The sequence below is a fragment of the Salvia hispanica genome, chromosome 2 (genome assembly GCF_023119035.1).
Source record: "Salvia hispanica cultivar TCC Black 2014 chromosome 2, UniMelb_Shisp_WGS_1.0, whole genome shotgun sequence".
In the NCBI taxonomy this organism is placed as follows: Eukaryota; Viridiplantae; Streptophyta; class Magnoliopsida; order Lamiales; family Lamiaceae; genus Salvia; species Salvia hispanica.
In genome coordinates, this window is record NC_062966.1 from 37991830 (window position 1) to 38006994 (window position 15165).

At 34.5% G+C, this 15165-nt stretch overlaps 4 protein-coding genes across 8 annotated transcripts in view; all 4 read left to right on the forward strand.

Annotated features, from left to right (window-relative positions):
* The window catches only part of LOC125205749, a 47815-nt gene extending 38153 nt beyond the window's left edge, over positions 1-9662 (forward strand). The window contains exons 1-8 of one of the 5 annotated variants that reach the window (XM_048104850.1): positions 4523-4645; positions 6222-6469; positions 7028-7149; positions 7474-7563; positions 8145-8197; positions 8530-8632; positions 9019-9183; positions 9276-9662. In XM_048104850.1, the coding sequence (XP_047960807.1) occupies positions 6256-6469; positions 7028-7149; positions 7474-7563; positions 8145-8197; positions 8530-8632; positions 9019-9156 (720 nt within the window). In that variant the 5' untranslated portion in view covers positions 4523-4645; positions 6222-6255 and the 3' untranslated portion in view covers positions 9157-9183; positions 9276-9662. Of the gene's footprint in view, positions 1-4522; positions 4646-6170; positions 6470-7027; positions 7150-7473; positions 7564-8144; positions 8198-8529; positions 8633-9018; positions 9184-9275 lie in introns of those variants that run through there. The other 4 variants (XR_007173834.1, XM_048104848.1, XM_048104849.1 and 1 more) reach the window with 4 other exon arrangements.
* The window catches only part of LOC125205747 (disease resistance protein RGA2-like), a 28166-nt gene that overhangs the window by 5257 nt on the left and 7744 nt on the right, over positions 1-15165 (forward strand). The gene's annotated exons all lie outside the window — the stretch shown is intronic.
* LOC125205748 (putative disease resistance protein RGA3) lies at positions 1490-4341 on the forward strand. The gene has a single exon (XM_048104847.1). It carries the CDS (start codon positions 1530-1532, stop codon positions 4131-4133), a length of 2604 nt encoding a protein of 867 aa, XP_047960804.1. The 5' UTR covers positions 1490-1529; the 3' UTR covers positions 4134-4341.
* LOC125206953 (beta-galactosidase-like) lies at positions 14150-15121 on the forward strand. The gene is made up of 4 exons (XM_048106165.1): positions 14150-14551; positions 14664-14759; positions 14847-14959; positions 15049-15121. The coding sequence occupies exons 1-4, from the start codon at positions 14378-14380 to the stop codon at positions 15119-15121; spliced, it is 456 nt and encodes a 151-aa protein (XP_047962122.1). The 5' UTR covers positions 14150-14377.

A 15165-nucleotide genomic window follows, 5' to 3' on the forward strand; every position in this document is an offset into this window, starting at 1 on the left:
GATGAGTTGGTTGCCAGCTGGCACTGTATGTATAGATTTTGTTCAGCTAACCTTAAACTATCTCTATTACTTACTAGATTGCTCCAAAACACCTCCCGCTCGTCGTCACCGTCGGCTGCCACACAACCATAGTAGCTGCCACTTGCCAGCCGTGCAGGTAAGTCCCGCTCTTCATTTCAGTTTTCAGTCTTCATTGTTCTTAATTTTATTTTTACTGAATTTGAAATAATCATATGTTAATATTAAAGATTATTTCGGTATAAACATATTAGTATAGGTGCAAGAACTTTGGTAATTCAGTTGATTATTATAATTTTTATTATTATTGTTTTTTTTAATACTAGTAATTGGTGTTAATGATAGTCATTAAATGATGATACTGATGCATGGTTAAACTGAAATCAACGGTTCAAACTTGAATCGGATCATCGGCCAATTGATATTGATACAGACCAAATAAGAGAACGGAATTAATACAAACCAAATAAGAGAACTCGTCCCAAAAGACTAGCCTATTAGGAATGAGAACTCATTTAGTCTATATACTCCACACCAATTGTTCTCACAACCGATGTGGAAATTGAGTCTGTAACATTCGACCCTCCTTCAAGGGCCAACGTTCTCGTTGGTTACGCCACGTTGTTACAGACCAAATAGGAGAACTCATCCCAAAAAACTAGTCTCTTGGGATAGAAAGTTCATTTGGTCTATATACTCCACACCGGTTGTTCTTACCACCGATGTGGAAATTGAGTCTGTAACATCAACCCTGTCTCAAAACTATTTTGTCCTGTTCCCATTCTGGTTCAGAAAATTCTTGGCCCATGAATAGCCGGTTTAGTTAATACGATCTCTAAAGTACTATCATAACTGAATATTTTAGTCCAAATCATATCGAGACTAAATCTATCATAACTGAATATTGTTTTTTTTTTTTTTTTTTTCCATCTAACCAAATTGTTATCATGGGAGAATCTTCTTTACCACTAGTACTCTTGCGTCTTCTTCGTTATTTCCTTGTGATTCTGGAACCTTCATTTGAGCTTGATTTGACTCCTTTTCCCCAAAAACTTCTCTCAAACCACCAAACTCAGACACTTCTCTTACAAATTCTTGTAAATCCAATGCAACTAGGTTCAAGTTCATCTCAATTTCTCCTCAATGAGCATCATTTTGGAAAAAAGATATTCATGCAATATTCTAGATAATTTTCCAAGCCGGTGGAGATATTTGTTCAAAATGTTGATCTTCTCTATAAGCTGCACCCGAATCTTCTCCATTGAATCATTCATTTTTTCGTTTTATATAGCATAATTTTCCGACCCTTGAGAAAAGGTTGTGTTGCCAAATTCATTAAATTAAGAAAAAATATAAATTCAATTGTACTGATTAAAACTAAAAAAGATCTGAACGTATTTCCCACACAGAATAAAACAGTTGTAGTGTAACTTATCTAAATCCAACCATTGGATTGATTTCCAGGATAAATCAAGAGGAGATAATTTAAGGAAGGAAAAAAAAACACATAAATGGCAGATGCTATAATTTCAGAAGTGGTGGGGAGAATTGCAACTATCTTAGAAGATAAGATTCGGTATGAAGTCAATTTGGTTAGGGGCGTGAAGGACGAGCTTCTTTATCTTTCCAAGAAGCTCAAGACGATCCGAGAGGTGTTGGATGATGCAGAAAAGAGAGAAGTGAAAGATCAAAGTGTCAAGAGTTGGTTGAAGAAGCTCGAAGCTACGGCCTATGAGATGGACGATATTTTGGATGAATGGAACTATTCTCTTCTCAAAGATAAGATGGAAGGTTCAGCTGAGCCCGAGCCTACTAAGCAAAAGATAGGATGCTCCTTCATCAGATCTTCTTGTTTATGTTTCAAGAAAGTTTCTGTCCGTCGTGATATTGCCAAGAAAATAGAAACTGTGAAAGCTATGCTTGAACAGATTTACAAGGAGAGAAATGACTTTAATTTTGTCATCTCTCCGCCTGCAACTGATCCCGTGCCCACACCTTGGCGAGTGCAATCCACACATTTTGTCGACTTGACGAAAGTGCATGGGGAGGATATACATAAGAAAAAAGAAGACATAGTGAGGAAACTAATGCTCAATGGTGGTGACACCCAAATCTTGTCTATTGTTGGAACGGGGGGACTTGGCAAAACAACTCTAGCCAAACTTGTTTATAATGATAAACGAGTGAAGGATTGTTTTGAATTAAGAATATGGATTTGTGTTTCTGATCCATTTGACGTGCTTGGGATTGCAAAAGGAATTGTTAACAAAGTGGGAACACAAAAGATTCCTCCGGATTCCAACCAATTGGCACTGGTATTAGAAAAGCTAGAAGAATCCATTTCAGGAAAAAAGTTTCTTCTTGTGCTTGACGATGTTTGGACAGAAGATGAAAACGAATGGAAGGACCTGAAAATCTGTCTCCAATGTGGTGCAGCAGGTAGTAAAATTCTGGTGACAACGAGAAAGGAAACGGTGGCTAAGATGTTCGATACCTTAAACGGTGACATGTATCTCCCCAATAAGCTTAGTGAAGAAGAATGTTGGTCATTATTGTGTGACACATCTCTTCTACGAAAGAGAGAGAAGGAATATGGAAAATTTGAGGAAGTGGGCAAGAAAATAGCTAGCAAGTGCAAGGGATTGCCTCTTGCTGCGATTGTTTTGGGAAGACTTCTGCAGTTCAAGGATTTGGAAGGGTGGGAACATGTCGAGAAGAGTGAAATATGGGAATTGGAGAATGCAGAATTAGATCTTTTTCCCCATTTGGCCTTAAGCTACAATGAATTGTCCCCGGCTCTTAAGCGTTGTTTTTCATATTGTGCCGTCTATCCTAAAGATCACAAAATTCATGCAGAGACTTTGATAGAAGAGTGGATGGCGCAAGGTTATCTGGGCTCTGTTAGTGGAAACGGTGTAGTGGAAGTCAAAGGGCGGGAGTACTTGAACAATTTAGCAATGCGTTCATTGTTTCAAGACATTAAGAAAAGTGAGTCAGGGGAGCAGATAGAAAGGTGTAAAATGCATGATATAGTGCATGATTTTGCTCTATTTCTTAGGAAGAATGATGAAAGAGAGAAAAGTTGTCAAGTTTGTGATTCTTCATTGGTTTCGCATGTCCAAGAATATCGGAGTCTATTTTGGGACTACGACGAAGGAGACAGAAGCTATCAAGTTTGTGATTGCATGAAAAGTCTTAGGGTGTTAAGAATTGAATGTCTTCCAATGGGAATGGAAACGCTAATTCACTTGAGATGGTTGGATTGTAGTTATATTGCATTGTCAAAGGATGACCTTGAAATCCTATGTAGGCTTTATTTCTTGCAAACTCTTCTCTTGTCACGGTGCGAGCTAACAGAGATTCCACGAGAAATTGGGAATTTGGATCAGTTAAGACGACTTGACTTAAGTTGGAATGAAGACTTAAAGGAGTTACCAGAAATCATGGGCCGTTTGGTTGAATTGCGAACTCTTTCCTTAGCATACTGCAGTCTAGAAGAGATTGGGAGAGAAATTGGGAATTTGGTGCAGTTAAGAGAACTTGACTTAAGTGGTAATAGAGAATTAAAGGAGTTACCAGAGAGCATTGGCCGTTTGGTTGAATTGCGAACTCTAGACTTATCAGAGTGCTCTCTAAAATTAGAGATTCCACGAGAAATTGGGAATTTGGATAAGTTAAGACGACTTGACTTAAGTGAGAATGAAGAATTAAAGCGGTTACCGGATAGCATGTGTAACTTGGTTGAATTGCGATCTCTTTCCTTAGATAATTGCTCTCTAGAAGTGATTCCACAACAAATAGGGAATTTGGTTAAGTTAAGACGACTTGATTTAAGTTGGAATGAAGACTTAAAGGAGTTACCAGAAAGCATGGGCCGTTTGGTTGAATTGCGAACTCTTTCCTTAGCAGAATGCTCTCTAAAAGTGGTTCCACAAGAAATTGGGAATTTGGTGCAGTTAAGAGAACTTGACTTAAGTGGTAATACAGAATTAGAGGAGTTACCAGAGAGCATTTGTAGTTTGGTTGAACTGCAAATCTTGAAGATTAAAGACACTCCTATCAACTGCCTGCCTGAAGCATTAGGTGAGTTAAGTAATCTTCGAACAGACTGGTAATCAGGAGATATAAGGGCTCCAGGCTTCCACGTTTAATGTCATCACCCCTCAACTTTATAAAACAGATAAATTTGACTAGATTGAGTGAGGTGTCATCATTGCCGGCTATGGGGAAACTACCTTTCTTGTAAATTCTTCAAATTATTGGTGCCAAGCAATTGATGTTTGTCGGAAGGGAGTTTTTAGGAATAGAATCTTCATCTGATGATGTTATTGTTGCATTTCCTAAACTCAAGGAACTGTTATTTGGATGGTCCTCCAAATGGGAGGAGTGGGAGGACATAACGGAGGAAGAAGAAGAAGAATCTGTGGCCATCTCCATCATGCCATGTCTCGTAGAGTTGACTATCAGGTAATGTGAGAGTTTGAAGAAGCCGCCTCCTGCGTAAGGTCTCCTCGTCTTTCCGGGTGTTGGATATCGGAGATTCAACAGAGAAGGTTCAGCTAGGAGATCCATATCCCAACATAATCCCCAACTTCAACTTCAATTTCAACTTCAACTTCAACAATAGGTATTATGCAAATACTTATGCTATTCTCTTTGTTTACCTTTTTTTGAGATTTAATTTGGGATTGTTATAATTATTTTCTGCTTTATTAGACGGATACTCTTTTTCCTTTATGGTGTTTTTTCCTCAGGGTTTTTCGCCATAGAGGTTTTAATGAGGTCCGGCCTTGAGGGATCGTTCTGTGTTCTCCAAGGTTTAGGTTTTGTTTTTTAATGACATAATCATTTGGCTTTTTTCAATTGTAGAAATAATATATTTATTAGAGCTACTCAAACTGGTCGGCGACTCAAAACTCGATATCTTCTTTCTCAAACTCCGAAGAAACTTGATTGCTTAAATATAGAAATTAACTAACAACTTCAGTAAACGCTAAGAGCTGAGTTTGCAATACGGCACCGACTCACATAACATCACCCACGACCATACACTTAATCTCTTTGATAATTTTATATTTAATGTTTAATATCAATAGTGTTTTATAAAATAATTCTTGATTGTAAAATTTACTTTAAAATTTTATCGAAATAGATCTATGTTCCATTTTAATTTTTAATTACTACAAATATATTAATAATCATAAAATATTTCTATACTATATTAAATCATTCAGCAAGACTCGTCAAATATCGTTCTTGTTTATTTTTTTAAATTTAGAATACTAATACTAGTAATTAATTGGTTTAAGTTTATATTTGAGAAATAATTAATATTTTCGATTTTAGTATATGCATGTATTATAAATGAAGAACTATTAGGAATAAAACAAATGAGACCAATTTTTAATATTAGATTAGAAGATCTAGTGGTGGATATAATGCCATGTGGAAAATTTAAATGAGTATTAAATAAAATTGAAGGGTATTAATGTCAATTCTCTCTTATTAAAACTTTAAATTTACATAACTCACTCGATTTATATTATTTTTTAGCAAAAAATATATCAAATTAAAGGTAATTTTATAAGGATTCTAACGATATCTCACTTGCATATGTTCCGACGACGTTCGGATGATGAAATTTGATGATTTTTGTTTCAGTTTTCGTAACATATTTTTTATCAACAAACACATAAAACAATCTCAATATATTGCATATAAAATCTCAACATTATGCATGTGAAATCTCAACATAATGCATGTGAAATCTCAATAAAAATGTATTGAGATTTTGTCTGCTATTTATTGAGATTCGTAAGATTTGTATACTACTCATACTAGTAATTAATTGGTTTTAAGTTTATATTTGAGAAATAATTAATAATTTTTGATTTTAGTATATGCATGTATTAAAATGAGGAACTATTAGCAATAGCACAAACACACATATTAATATTAATATACACTCTTTTTGACCGGATTAGCTAGTTGGCTAGTTTGAAATACAGAATATTTATGATTTGAGTCAAAAATCTGTAAATCAATACTAAAATTTAATTTCGATAGTCTGTAATTTGAGTAAAGCTAACTTAAAATTTAATAGGTTTATATACACGTATTTAGTCTTAATTTGAGTAAAAAAATAAAAAAAGTCGGCTAAAATCTGATTGGTGAGTCTCTACAAATCCTGCCGCAAAAAGCAGACGCAGCTGGATATAATTTCGCCGGCGAATTCCAATGGCGGTGGCGCTACCAATATTTTCACTATCATCCACCGTTCGAGCTTCCTCTGTCGACACTGAACAGCGCCTCCCTTACAACCGCCAGCGCACTTATCCGAAGAAGCCAGAACCTCTGACGGCGGCATCGCCTTCAACTTCACCCAAAAAAACCACGAAAATATCCATTTCAGATCTCCTCAATCGCAACATCTCAAGATCCACTACTCAAGGTAGCTAATCGATTATTTCAATTAAACTGAATTGTCCGCGGTTAGTTGTTGATTGTGGTTGAGTTAATTACCCTGTACTGGTTAATTGATTTGTTTGTTAAGTTGTAGCTAGGGTTCCATAATTTGAATGTGAATGTAATTGTTAACTACTACGCCTTAAAAGATACTCCTCTTTAGAGTTTTATTGGAGGAATTATTGTTCTAGCTGGTGAAGATGTGGTTAATTCATGAATTGCTGCTGTTGATGTGGTTGAGTTAAGTTAATTGATTTGTTTGTTGAGTTGTAGCTAGGGTTCCGTAATTTGAATGTGAATGTAATTGATTTGTTTGTTGAGTTGTTTGTTAGTATTTTATTGGAGGATTATTGCCTAGCGGGTGAAGACGCCTCGTTTTTATAAATGCTATTTGTAAGGTTCTTGATTAGAGCCTGCTTACTGATTCGGAGTGTCTTGCTACATATACTTTTGTGAATTGTTGGAATTTTCCATCCGAGTAGCATATGTTTTTGCTTCAATTATATTGACTGTTTCTTATAAGTTGTATGTGCTAATGATATAGGTGAATCTAGTGAATCATATTTGGGGTATGAAACGTGGACTCCCAAACCACCTAGAGTGGAGAAGCCCCGTTCTGCTTTCAATCCGGCATCGCTAGCTTACTTAGGCGACTGCATTTATGAGGTGTGTATTTGCTTTTCTCCTCTGTTCTCAATTGAGTGTTAGTTGAAATATTTCATGCCCTTCTCTGAGGAACTGAATTTCTAGAAAAGCTCTATTTATTGATCTGAGCAAGACATGATTTGTTTAAACTTTCTATTTAAAAGAAACTATTTAGAAAGGAAATCCTTTTGTGAGTTTCTGTGTTATAGAGTTCTAGAAGTAAGGTCACATCCCTTTCCAAATATGCAAGTATGTATTGTATCGCTTTTGATTATGATGTTTCCATATCCTAATGAAAAATTACTTTTGGGATTTTGATGGTGGTGTTCTATTGGTTGGGCACAGCTCTATGCTCGCAGGCACTTTTTGTTTCCCCCACTAAATATTGAAGAATATAATGACCGGGTGATGGCTGTAGTACGTTGTGAGGCCCAGGTACGTATTTGTTCCTTTCTTTTAGAGAATCATTATTGCTTTGGCTACATGCTTCTAGATTTGAGGTTTCAGCTCCTTAGATGGTGCCAGGCTAACTTGGTAAATGGTAATGAAGAAGTACTATCAGTTTTGAAGAAGTTGAGTCACTAGAGCTTGGCTACTTAAAACTTATATCGTTCTAGATACATCATCTTTGTTTCTAATATATAAACTTGTAAAGCTAAATTTCCATCAAGAGACACCATTCTTTGACTATATAGACATAATAATTTGTAATGGTTGTTCATTGAAGCTATATACTCCATATGATACTCTCTTGTTTCTTCTATGTATGGGGCTAATCTGTCTATGGTCCATAGTTACATTCCTTTTAGATAGTTTCACAGATAGTCTCATTCTTTTTAATCTTTTATCAAAGGGATTGTTATAGAGTCACAATGATGTGTAACCAAGCATTGAAGCATGCCTCTTTAATAGCTATGTTAGTGTGTTTTACTGAATTAAAACTGGAAAATTTTCTTGGATAGCAGACAATCACTTTTTGAGTTTTCTGAAAAATCAATATTGTTGCCATGTTTCAGGATGCAATGCTTCAAAAACTTACGAGTGATAACTTCTTATCACCAGAGGAGAGGTTTGTACCTTGTCTAGTTTCCTTCTTGGCTCTTTCCATTTGCTTAATTCTAACTTTTGTTTCTGTGAGCAGTAATTAAGATACTATACAAAATTTATCACTTTTATTAAAAGTCATTCAGCTTTTAGTATAACTCAATATGGATGGATTTCAAGTATATCCTCGAATGAGCCCATGGTCCTTTTTGCGTCAGATTATGCAGTTCCTCCCAACTCTTATCATACAAACTTATCACCTCATAGTCCAGCCCTTCAATGCCCTCTTTTGTAGTAGTGATGTCGATAGAATCTGTTGTTATATTTTGATGATTTAAACAAGCATCTTACATCCAGGGAAGTGCTGCGTTGGGGGAAAAATATTGGTTCCTCCAAAACAAGGACGAAGAAGAGAGCAGGTGTGGCAGTTTACAACAGAGCATCTTCATTGGAGACACTTGTAAATGTCTTATATCTTATACTTTTATCGTTTCCCATCCAATGCCTTCTAAATTTTTAAATCCTAAAGCATCATTATCATGAAGAAGAATGGCAGTATGCAGTCTTCTGCATTTATTTCCAGTGTTTTCCTTACACTGTTCTTATCATGCTGTGGTCATATGTGATCTTGCTATACTGATTATGAACACAGTGACACTACATGTTCCACACTCTATGTCAATTTGCATTTCTACACTGATGTAGATCTTGTTGAAGACTCACTTACCTCGTCTTATTGCATGATTGATCTGTGCATGCATCCATTAGGCATTAAGGCGCTTAATCTAAATTGCAAGAAGTTTTGTTGCCTTGAAGGGTAATATGGTGTACACTTCTCTGTTTCAGGTAGGTTACTTGTATCTTACAAATGTTCAACGGCTAGATGAGATCATGGAAAGAATAGGCTTTTCCACTGATACTTCTACCGACTTAGAACAAGGGAAAGGAAATGTTAACAACAACACCGATCTTCCCAAGATATGACTAACCCATGAAAGGAACTCCAGCGAGGTACAGTTTCACATCAAACACCTCACCCCGTAACTTGCTTTTTACACCTAAAGTAAAGAGTAAACATAATGCTGTTGCTTCATACTAAGCAGGCGTTACCATTCTATTCTTCACGCATCATGTTCTCCAAGTGAATTCCAGTTGCTCCTCGCAGATTGCTCGTTGCAACGTGTAAAACGAAAGGTCCCTTGCATCAAAAGGCCAATTAAAGAGAGCAAGTAAAGACTGTAACTGGGCCGGAATTCTTGGTCGGGTACTTCATTACAGGTTAAAAAGTTTATTACTATGTCACATGGTCGATTGAGCTTTTCGTCAATTGCTTTCTGGAACTTTTCATACATTGACATCGACTGCTTTGTATATATATCGAGATGATTTGTAACCTTGCTCTAGCATGATCCACACGACATGTGCTAGGCAACATGAGTCTTAAATTCACCTTCTGTCTGTATCTATACTCTTTTACAGACTTCTTGCTACTTGCAATTTCACGAGCTGTGAGTGTGTTTGTTGAAATCGAGATAAATGATTCACGCAAATATAGTAGGGTCCCAACTCGAGATGCCTAAATTTAGGGCCAAAACTTTTTACCCATTTCGCGGATGAGGTGGTCTCATGTGAGGCCGACTTGACCGTGAAGTCGATTATGAACTCGGGTAATTCAATCCACTTGAAAACCTTGCATTTAGTGCAGAGGTCCAGCTTGAAAGTGCAGTTGGTTGGCCCCTTTTCTGCCCTTGACAAACATGTATCATCTCTCAATGTTAGTATTTCTTTTTTAAGAGCAAATGAGAATTAATTTATTGCGTAAAAGTCGATGGTAAGCGTGACAGCATTGTGGGGTTTAGGCTGTTGGGATTTTGGCCCCATAAAGAAAGCTACAACTACAAGTTGGATAATTAAATACTTACAAAATTTGCAAGTTGTGATGAAATTTTTTTTGGATTTGGCCCTCTCATTTTCAACCCACACAAAAAATGAGATAAAGAGTGAAGCTTTTAGAGTTGGAACTATCTTAAAGATGAAGTGCAACTTGGTACGAAGCTTTACCTTCAATCAATAAGTCGGGAGTTCGATTCAACATAGTTATAAATGTAACCTTCAATCAATAGGTCAGGAGTTCGATTCAACATAGTTATAAATGTAAATATTGTATCACTATTGACCATCTTTTAAAAAAAGTATCAAGAACATTAGCAATATCATTGATATGATGCCATAAAATGTGATCAATGTCACGTGTGATGCCTTAACAGAATAAATTTTAATACATGATTAACAATTGTAATTAAAGAATGTGAATTGACATGCAATTAATCATATGACTTCAATAATGTAGAGGAAAACATATGTTTTCGAGATCTGTCCCTACAATAGACTTAAATTTGAGGGTGATTGGGTGACCTACAATAAACAAAAAAACATTATGTACCTTTTAAAATGATTATTTATTTACTGTAACCAGCTTTATCATTTCATATTAATGTTTCCTAGTATAACCAATAGTGCACCTCAATTTTGATTGAACGAAACTTGTGCCCACATCGACTCTTGTATGTCCCTCTATTTTTTCATTTTTATCCTATTGTATGAATTTTGTCTTTGAGTTTCTTGGGACCAACTAATTTTCTGGCATGTGCATGATTCTAATAGTGTAACATTAATTATTTAGTGGCCCTCATCTTCTCGATCTTGATATAGTTATGCAAATTTCACATAGAATTCTAGATAATACATCAAATATTACTATTAACATTTTTTATTTTACAAATCACATAATATATCAAGATTAGATTTACTTTTATTTTATTAGTTTAAATAAGGAGTATAAAACAAATCGAGCTTTGACATCGTTACTTAGTTCATATAAAGGGGATGGTACTAATTAATTCTGGCTCACACGGAGTAATTTAAAATAAATAATGATATAATTGAGACTAGTAAGGCTATTTAGATTGAAGAAATAATATCAAATAGGGGTTCAATAATAATGATAGTAAAGATTTACTTGGATAGTAGGTTATAGGTAGACACAATTATGTACATATAGTAATGGGTTGTTGGTTAGTAGTGGATGGAGGTCATGTGCATTGCTAACTAATTAAATAATTTTAAATTGATATTGCAAAATTTAAAATTCAACAGTGTCTAAGTTTTAAACACCAAAATTGGTATTCTTTTATTAAGTGTATGGTACTTATTTGAACGATTGACAGCAACTCTTCTAGATTGTAAAAAAATGTTAAAATTAAAATTCATTGTAAAATTCTGAAAAATTACATCCAAATTACAAATTACTACGCACAATTGAATTTGAAATTATAAATAACCCCAAAAAACACAATTCCAATGTGAAGAAAATGACTTTCCCATACGAAGACAATTTACGAGGCTCTAGGGGTGGGGAAATGGTTCTCGGTTCTTGGTTAACAGAGAACCGAACTATATTTTTCGGTTATTGGTTAACCGAGAACCGAAAAAATAAGGTTAAGGTTCGGTTAGTGGGTTTAGGATTTGGACGGTTCTCGGTTCTAACCGAGAACCGGAAGGTTAGAACCAAAGAACCGATTAGTAGATTTAATTTTGATTTTTTATAGGTTCACTTTAATTTCATAAACCCTACACCTTTCAAGTTTCAAAGAACAATGTTGTGGTAGAAACCAAACTCTATGTCCCTATAATTTGTCTGCATTTCAAACAAGAGGAAAAACAAATTATCTCTCTGATTCAATAACCAATCTCATGACAGCTACTTTGTTTATTAAATTCGGAACTTCAACGTATTAGATAAATATTGAACATTAGCAAATAACTTATAAATCCCATACTGATATTGTACATTGACTTATCTTCCATGAAAAAATTACCAAGTGTTTACCGACTCCCGATTAGTTTGGTTCCTGCGGTGGAATTGAAGACCGAACCGATCGGTTCATCGAGGAATCGAACCGACAAAGGTTCCGTTCTAAATTTTGGAAAGAATGGGATTCACCTCCCGGATCAAGACCAATAAGAACCGAGCGTAGAGTAAACGCGCTACTTTAGGGCGTGATAAAATGGATCAACCGACCACATTGGGATTGACAATTTAGAATCTTTGTACATCAAATTTTCAATAAGCGCGTTTAGGCACAGCTTTTACGCAACAGCCAAACAGCCCCTTATTGTTTTGTTTCTTTGTTTTTCTTAATTTTTCCATTTTTTCTGCTTTAATGGGAACAAGAGAAAAGTTTCCTAAATGTCACTTAAACAAAGGAAACCCCATATTATTAAATTTTAATTTGAATATTTGAAGCTTAAAAATAGAAGCATTGGGCAACGGTGGGACCCGATTCTTGGTGGGTTTGGTCCTAATCCTAATCGCTAGCTACTAACAATTAAACTTAGGATATTAAGTTATATTTTAAAGCATAAATTACGGAAGGAGATCGTTTCAAAATTAATTGAACTGAATGTGAATGCCTGAAAAAACCCAACAAAAAACATATGAATAAGTTTTTTTATTAGGTGAAAGCTATAAATGCACAATTATGGGACACTGGAGTAATGAATTTTAGATCGTTCCAATAGATTAAAGAATGTGATAATTTTTTTCATCCACTTGAAAATCTATGGAGTCCAAATTATTGATCAATCCAATGATCCAGCCATGAAAAATTGTTGGGCTATTTCCCAAACTCACTCAAATAAGATATTTTCATCAAAATCTTATTTAACATAGGCAACCGTGATATGTTATATAATATTTGAAACCACTTTTTAATTTCATAACATGTAGCATAAAAAGTCACGTTGAAAACCACGTTGATTTAATTGTGTCAAGTATGATAAAAGCCTCGTAAGTTAGTCAAATATAGTAATAAACATGCCATGGGAAATACCAAACAAAATGCAAAGTTCGTGATATTATATACTAATTTCAAAGTTCATGGGAAATACCAAATTTTGGGACAAAGTTCATGGATTTTAGAGATCGTTTTCCAATAGATTAAAGAATGTGATAATTTTTTTCATTCACTTGAAAATTTATGGAGTCCAAATTATTGATCAATCCAATGATCCAGCCATGAAAAATTGCCTTATTACACAATACTAGTCGAAATGGAATACAAACTGTTGGGCTGCCTAAGAATTACTCCCTTCCTCCATTATTAAAAATCTCATATTTAACCGGAAATTGTTTAATTTTGTAAAGTAAAGTGTATAAAAAAAGTTAGTGAAATGTGGAACATACTTTTATTTATTGATTTCTGATAAAATGTGAGTGATATGAGTTAGTGGAACGTAGAATCCACTAACCAAATATAGTAAAAGTGAAATGAGACATTTATTACGGAAGGAATATATATTTTCAAGATGCTATGGGTGTATGAAAAAATTGGGTTCACTTTCACTTTTATTTACCTAAACACGAGTTACACGTGAATAAAATATGCGAAACACATAAATTGGTATCGTTTTAACCTACAATAAAACTAGAATAACGTAACCTTTTTCAAAATAATGGTGTATTTTGTCACATCATAGTTAAAAATTAAAAAGTTATAATTTATATTTTGTTTTAAAAATTATACTCTAACCAAGATCATCAAAATTTATGATTTAAATGGTAATCATTCATAAATATAAATATTATTAAATCAAATTTTAGATATATTACGAAAAAACCATGTATATATATATTGGGATTTATTGACAAATTTTCTAAATTTATGCCATGCATATCAACCAAATACTATACACATATTTAAATCAAAATTCTAACTATTTGATCACAAACATGAAAATATATGCATTGAATTTATTTTTCTATTCATTAAATATATAAGTAATTTTAAAATATTTCAATCGTGTAATTATCATAATTCATTATATTAGAAAAATAGGTAAGCGGTGCAACTGGTTATTTAACACACACTGAGAGTTTATATGTTTAAATAAACCAACAGCAAGCAGAGAGGGCAAAGCAATGCTCATTTTCCCTGTTTGCTGCTAAAATTTGGAACTTTTTTTGTGCTGAATTCTTTCTCTCTTATTGGAAGAAGCATAGAGAATAAAGTGGGAAAGGGGGATAGAAGAATCAAGGCATCTTTTGCTAAAGATAGTGGGAGAAGTGAAAATAAGCAAACAAGAAAAGAAAAGAAAGCTCATTTCTCTCTAAATATCCAATCTTGGAGAAGGGTTTCTCGGCATTATGGGTTTGAAATTGAATATCGCAATTTGCAATGTGATTTTTGTGGTGTTATTGAGCTCATGGGTTTCTAGTGTGGAAGCTTCTGTTTCTTATGATTCAAGGGCCATTTCTGTGAATGGGGAGAGGAAGATTCTTATTTCTGGATCAATACACTATCCAAGAAGCACTCCTGAGGTATATTAATGGCAATGTAGCCCCAAATCTTTCCTTTTCTTTCTCATTAATTGCATTTTGTTTAAAGAAATTTTTCTTTTAATAGTAACTTTTTCCTTTTTGGGAGGTGTAGATGTGGCCAGATCTTATTCAGAAGGCAAAGGAAGGGGGAGTTGATGTGATTCAGACTTATGTTTTTTGGAATGGGCATGAGCCTGAACCTGGAAAGGTTGAATGTGTGTGTGTGTGTTTGAGTTGTGGTTATATTTTCTGATTTTCTCACAGAAATGTTTCTTTTTGATGAATATTTTTGCAGTATTATTTTGAGGAGAGGTATGATTTAGTGAAGTTTATTAAGCTGATTAAGGAAGCTGGGCTTTATGTTCATCTCAGAATTGGCCCTTATGCTTGTGCTGAGTGGAATTTTGGGTAATGATGCTAAACAAGCTGAGGATTTTTACAAAAATGTGTCTATTTTCTTGCATAGTTTTTGAAGTTTTGTTTGTTTCCTATTTCAGAGGTTTTCCAGTTTGGTTGAAGTATGTTCCAGGCATTAGTTTCAGGACAAATAATGAGCCTTTTAAGGTTTGAAACTGGTTTTGACATTTGAAGGTTTTGTTCCATAGATTGATATT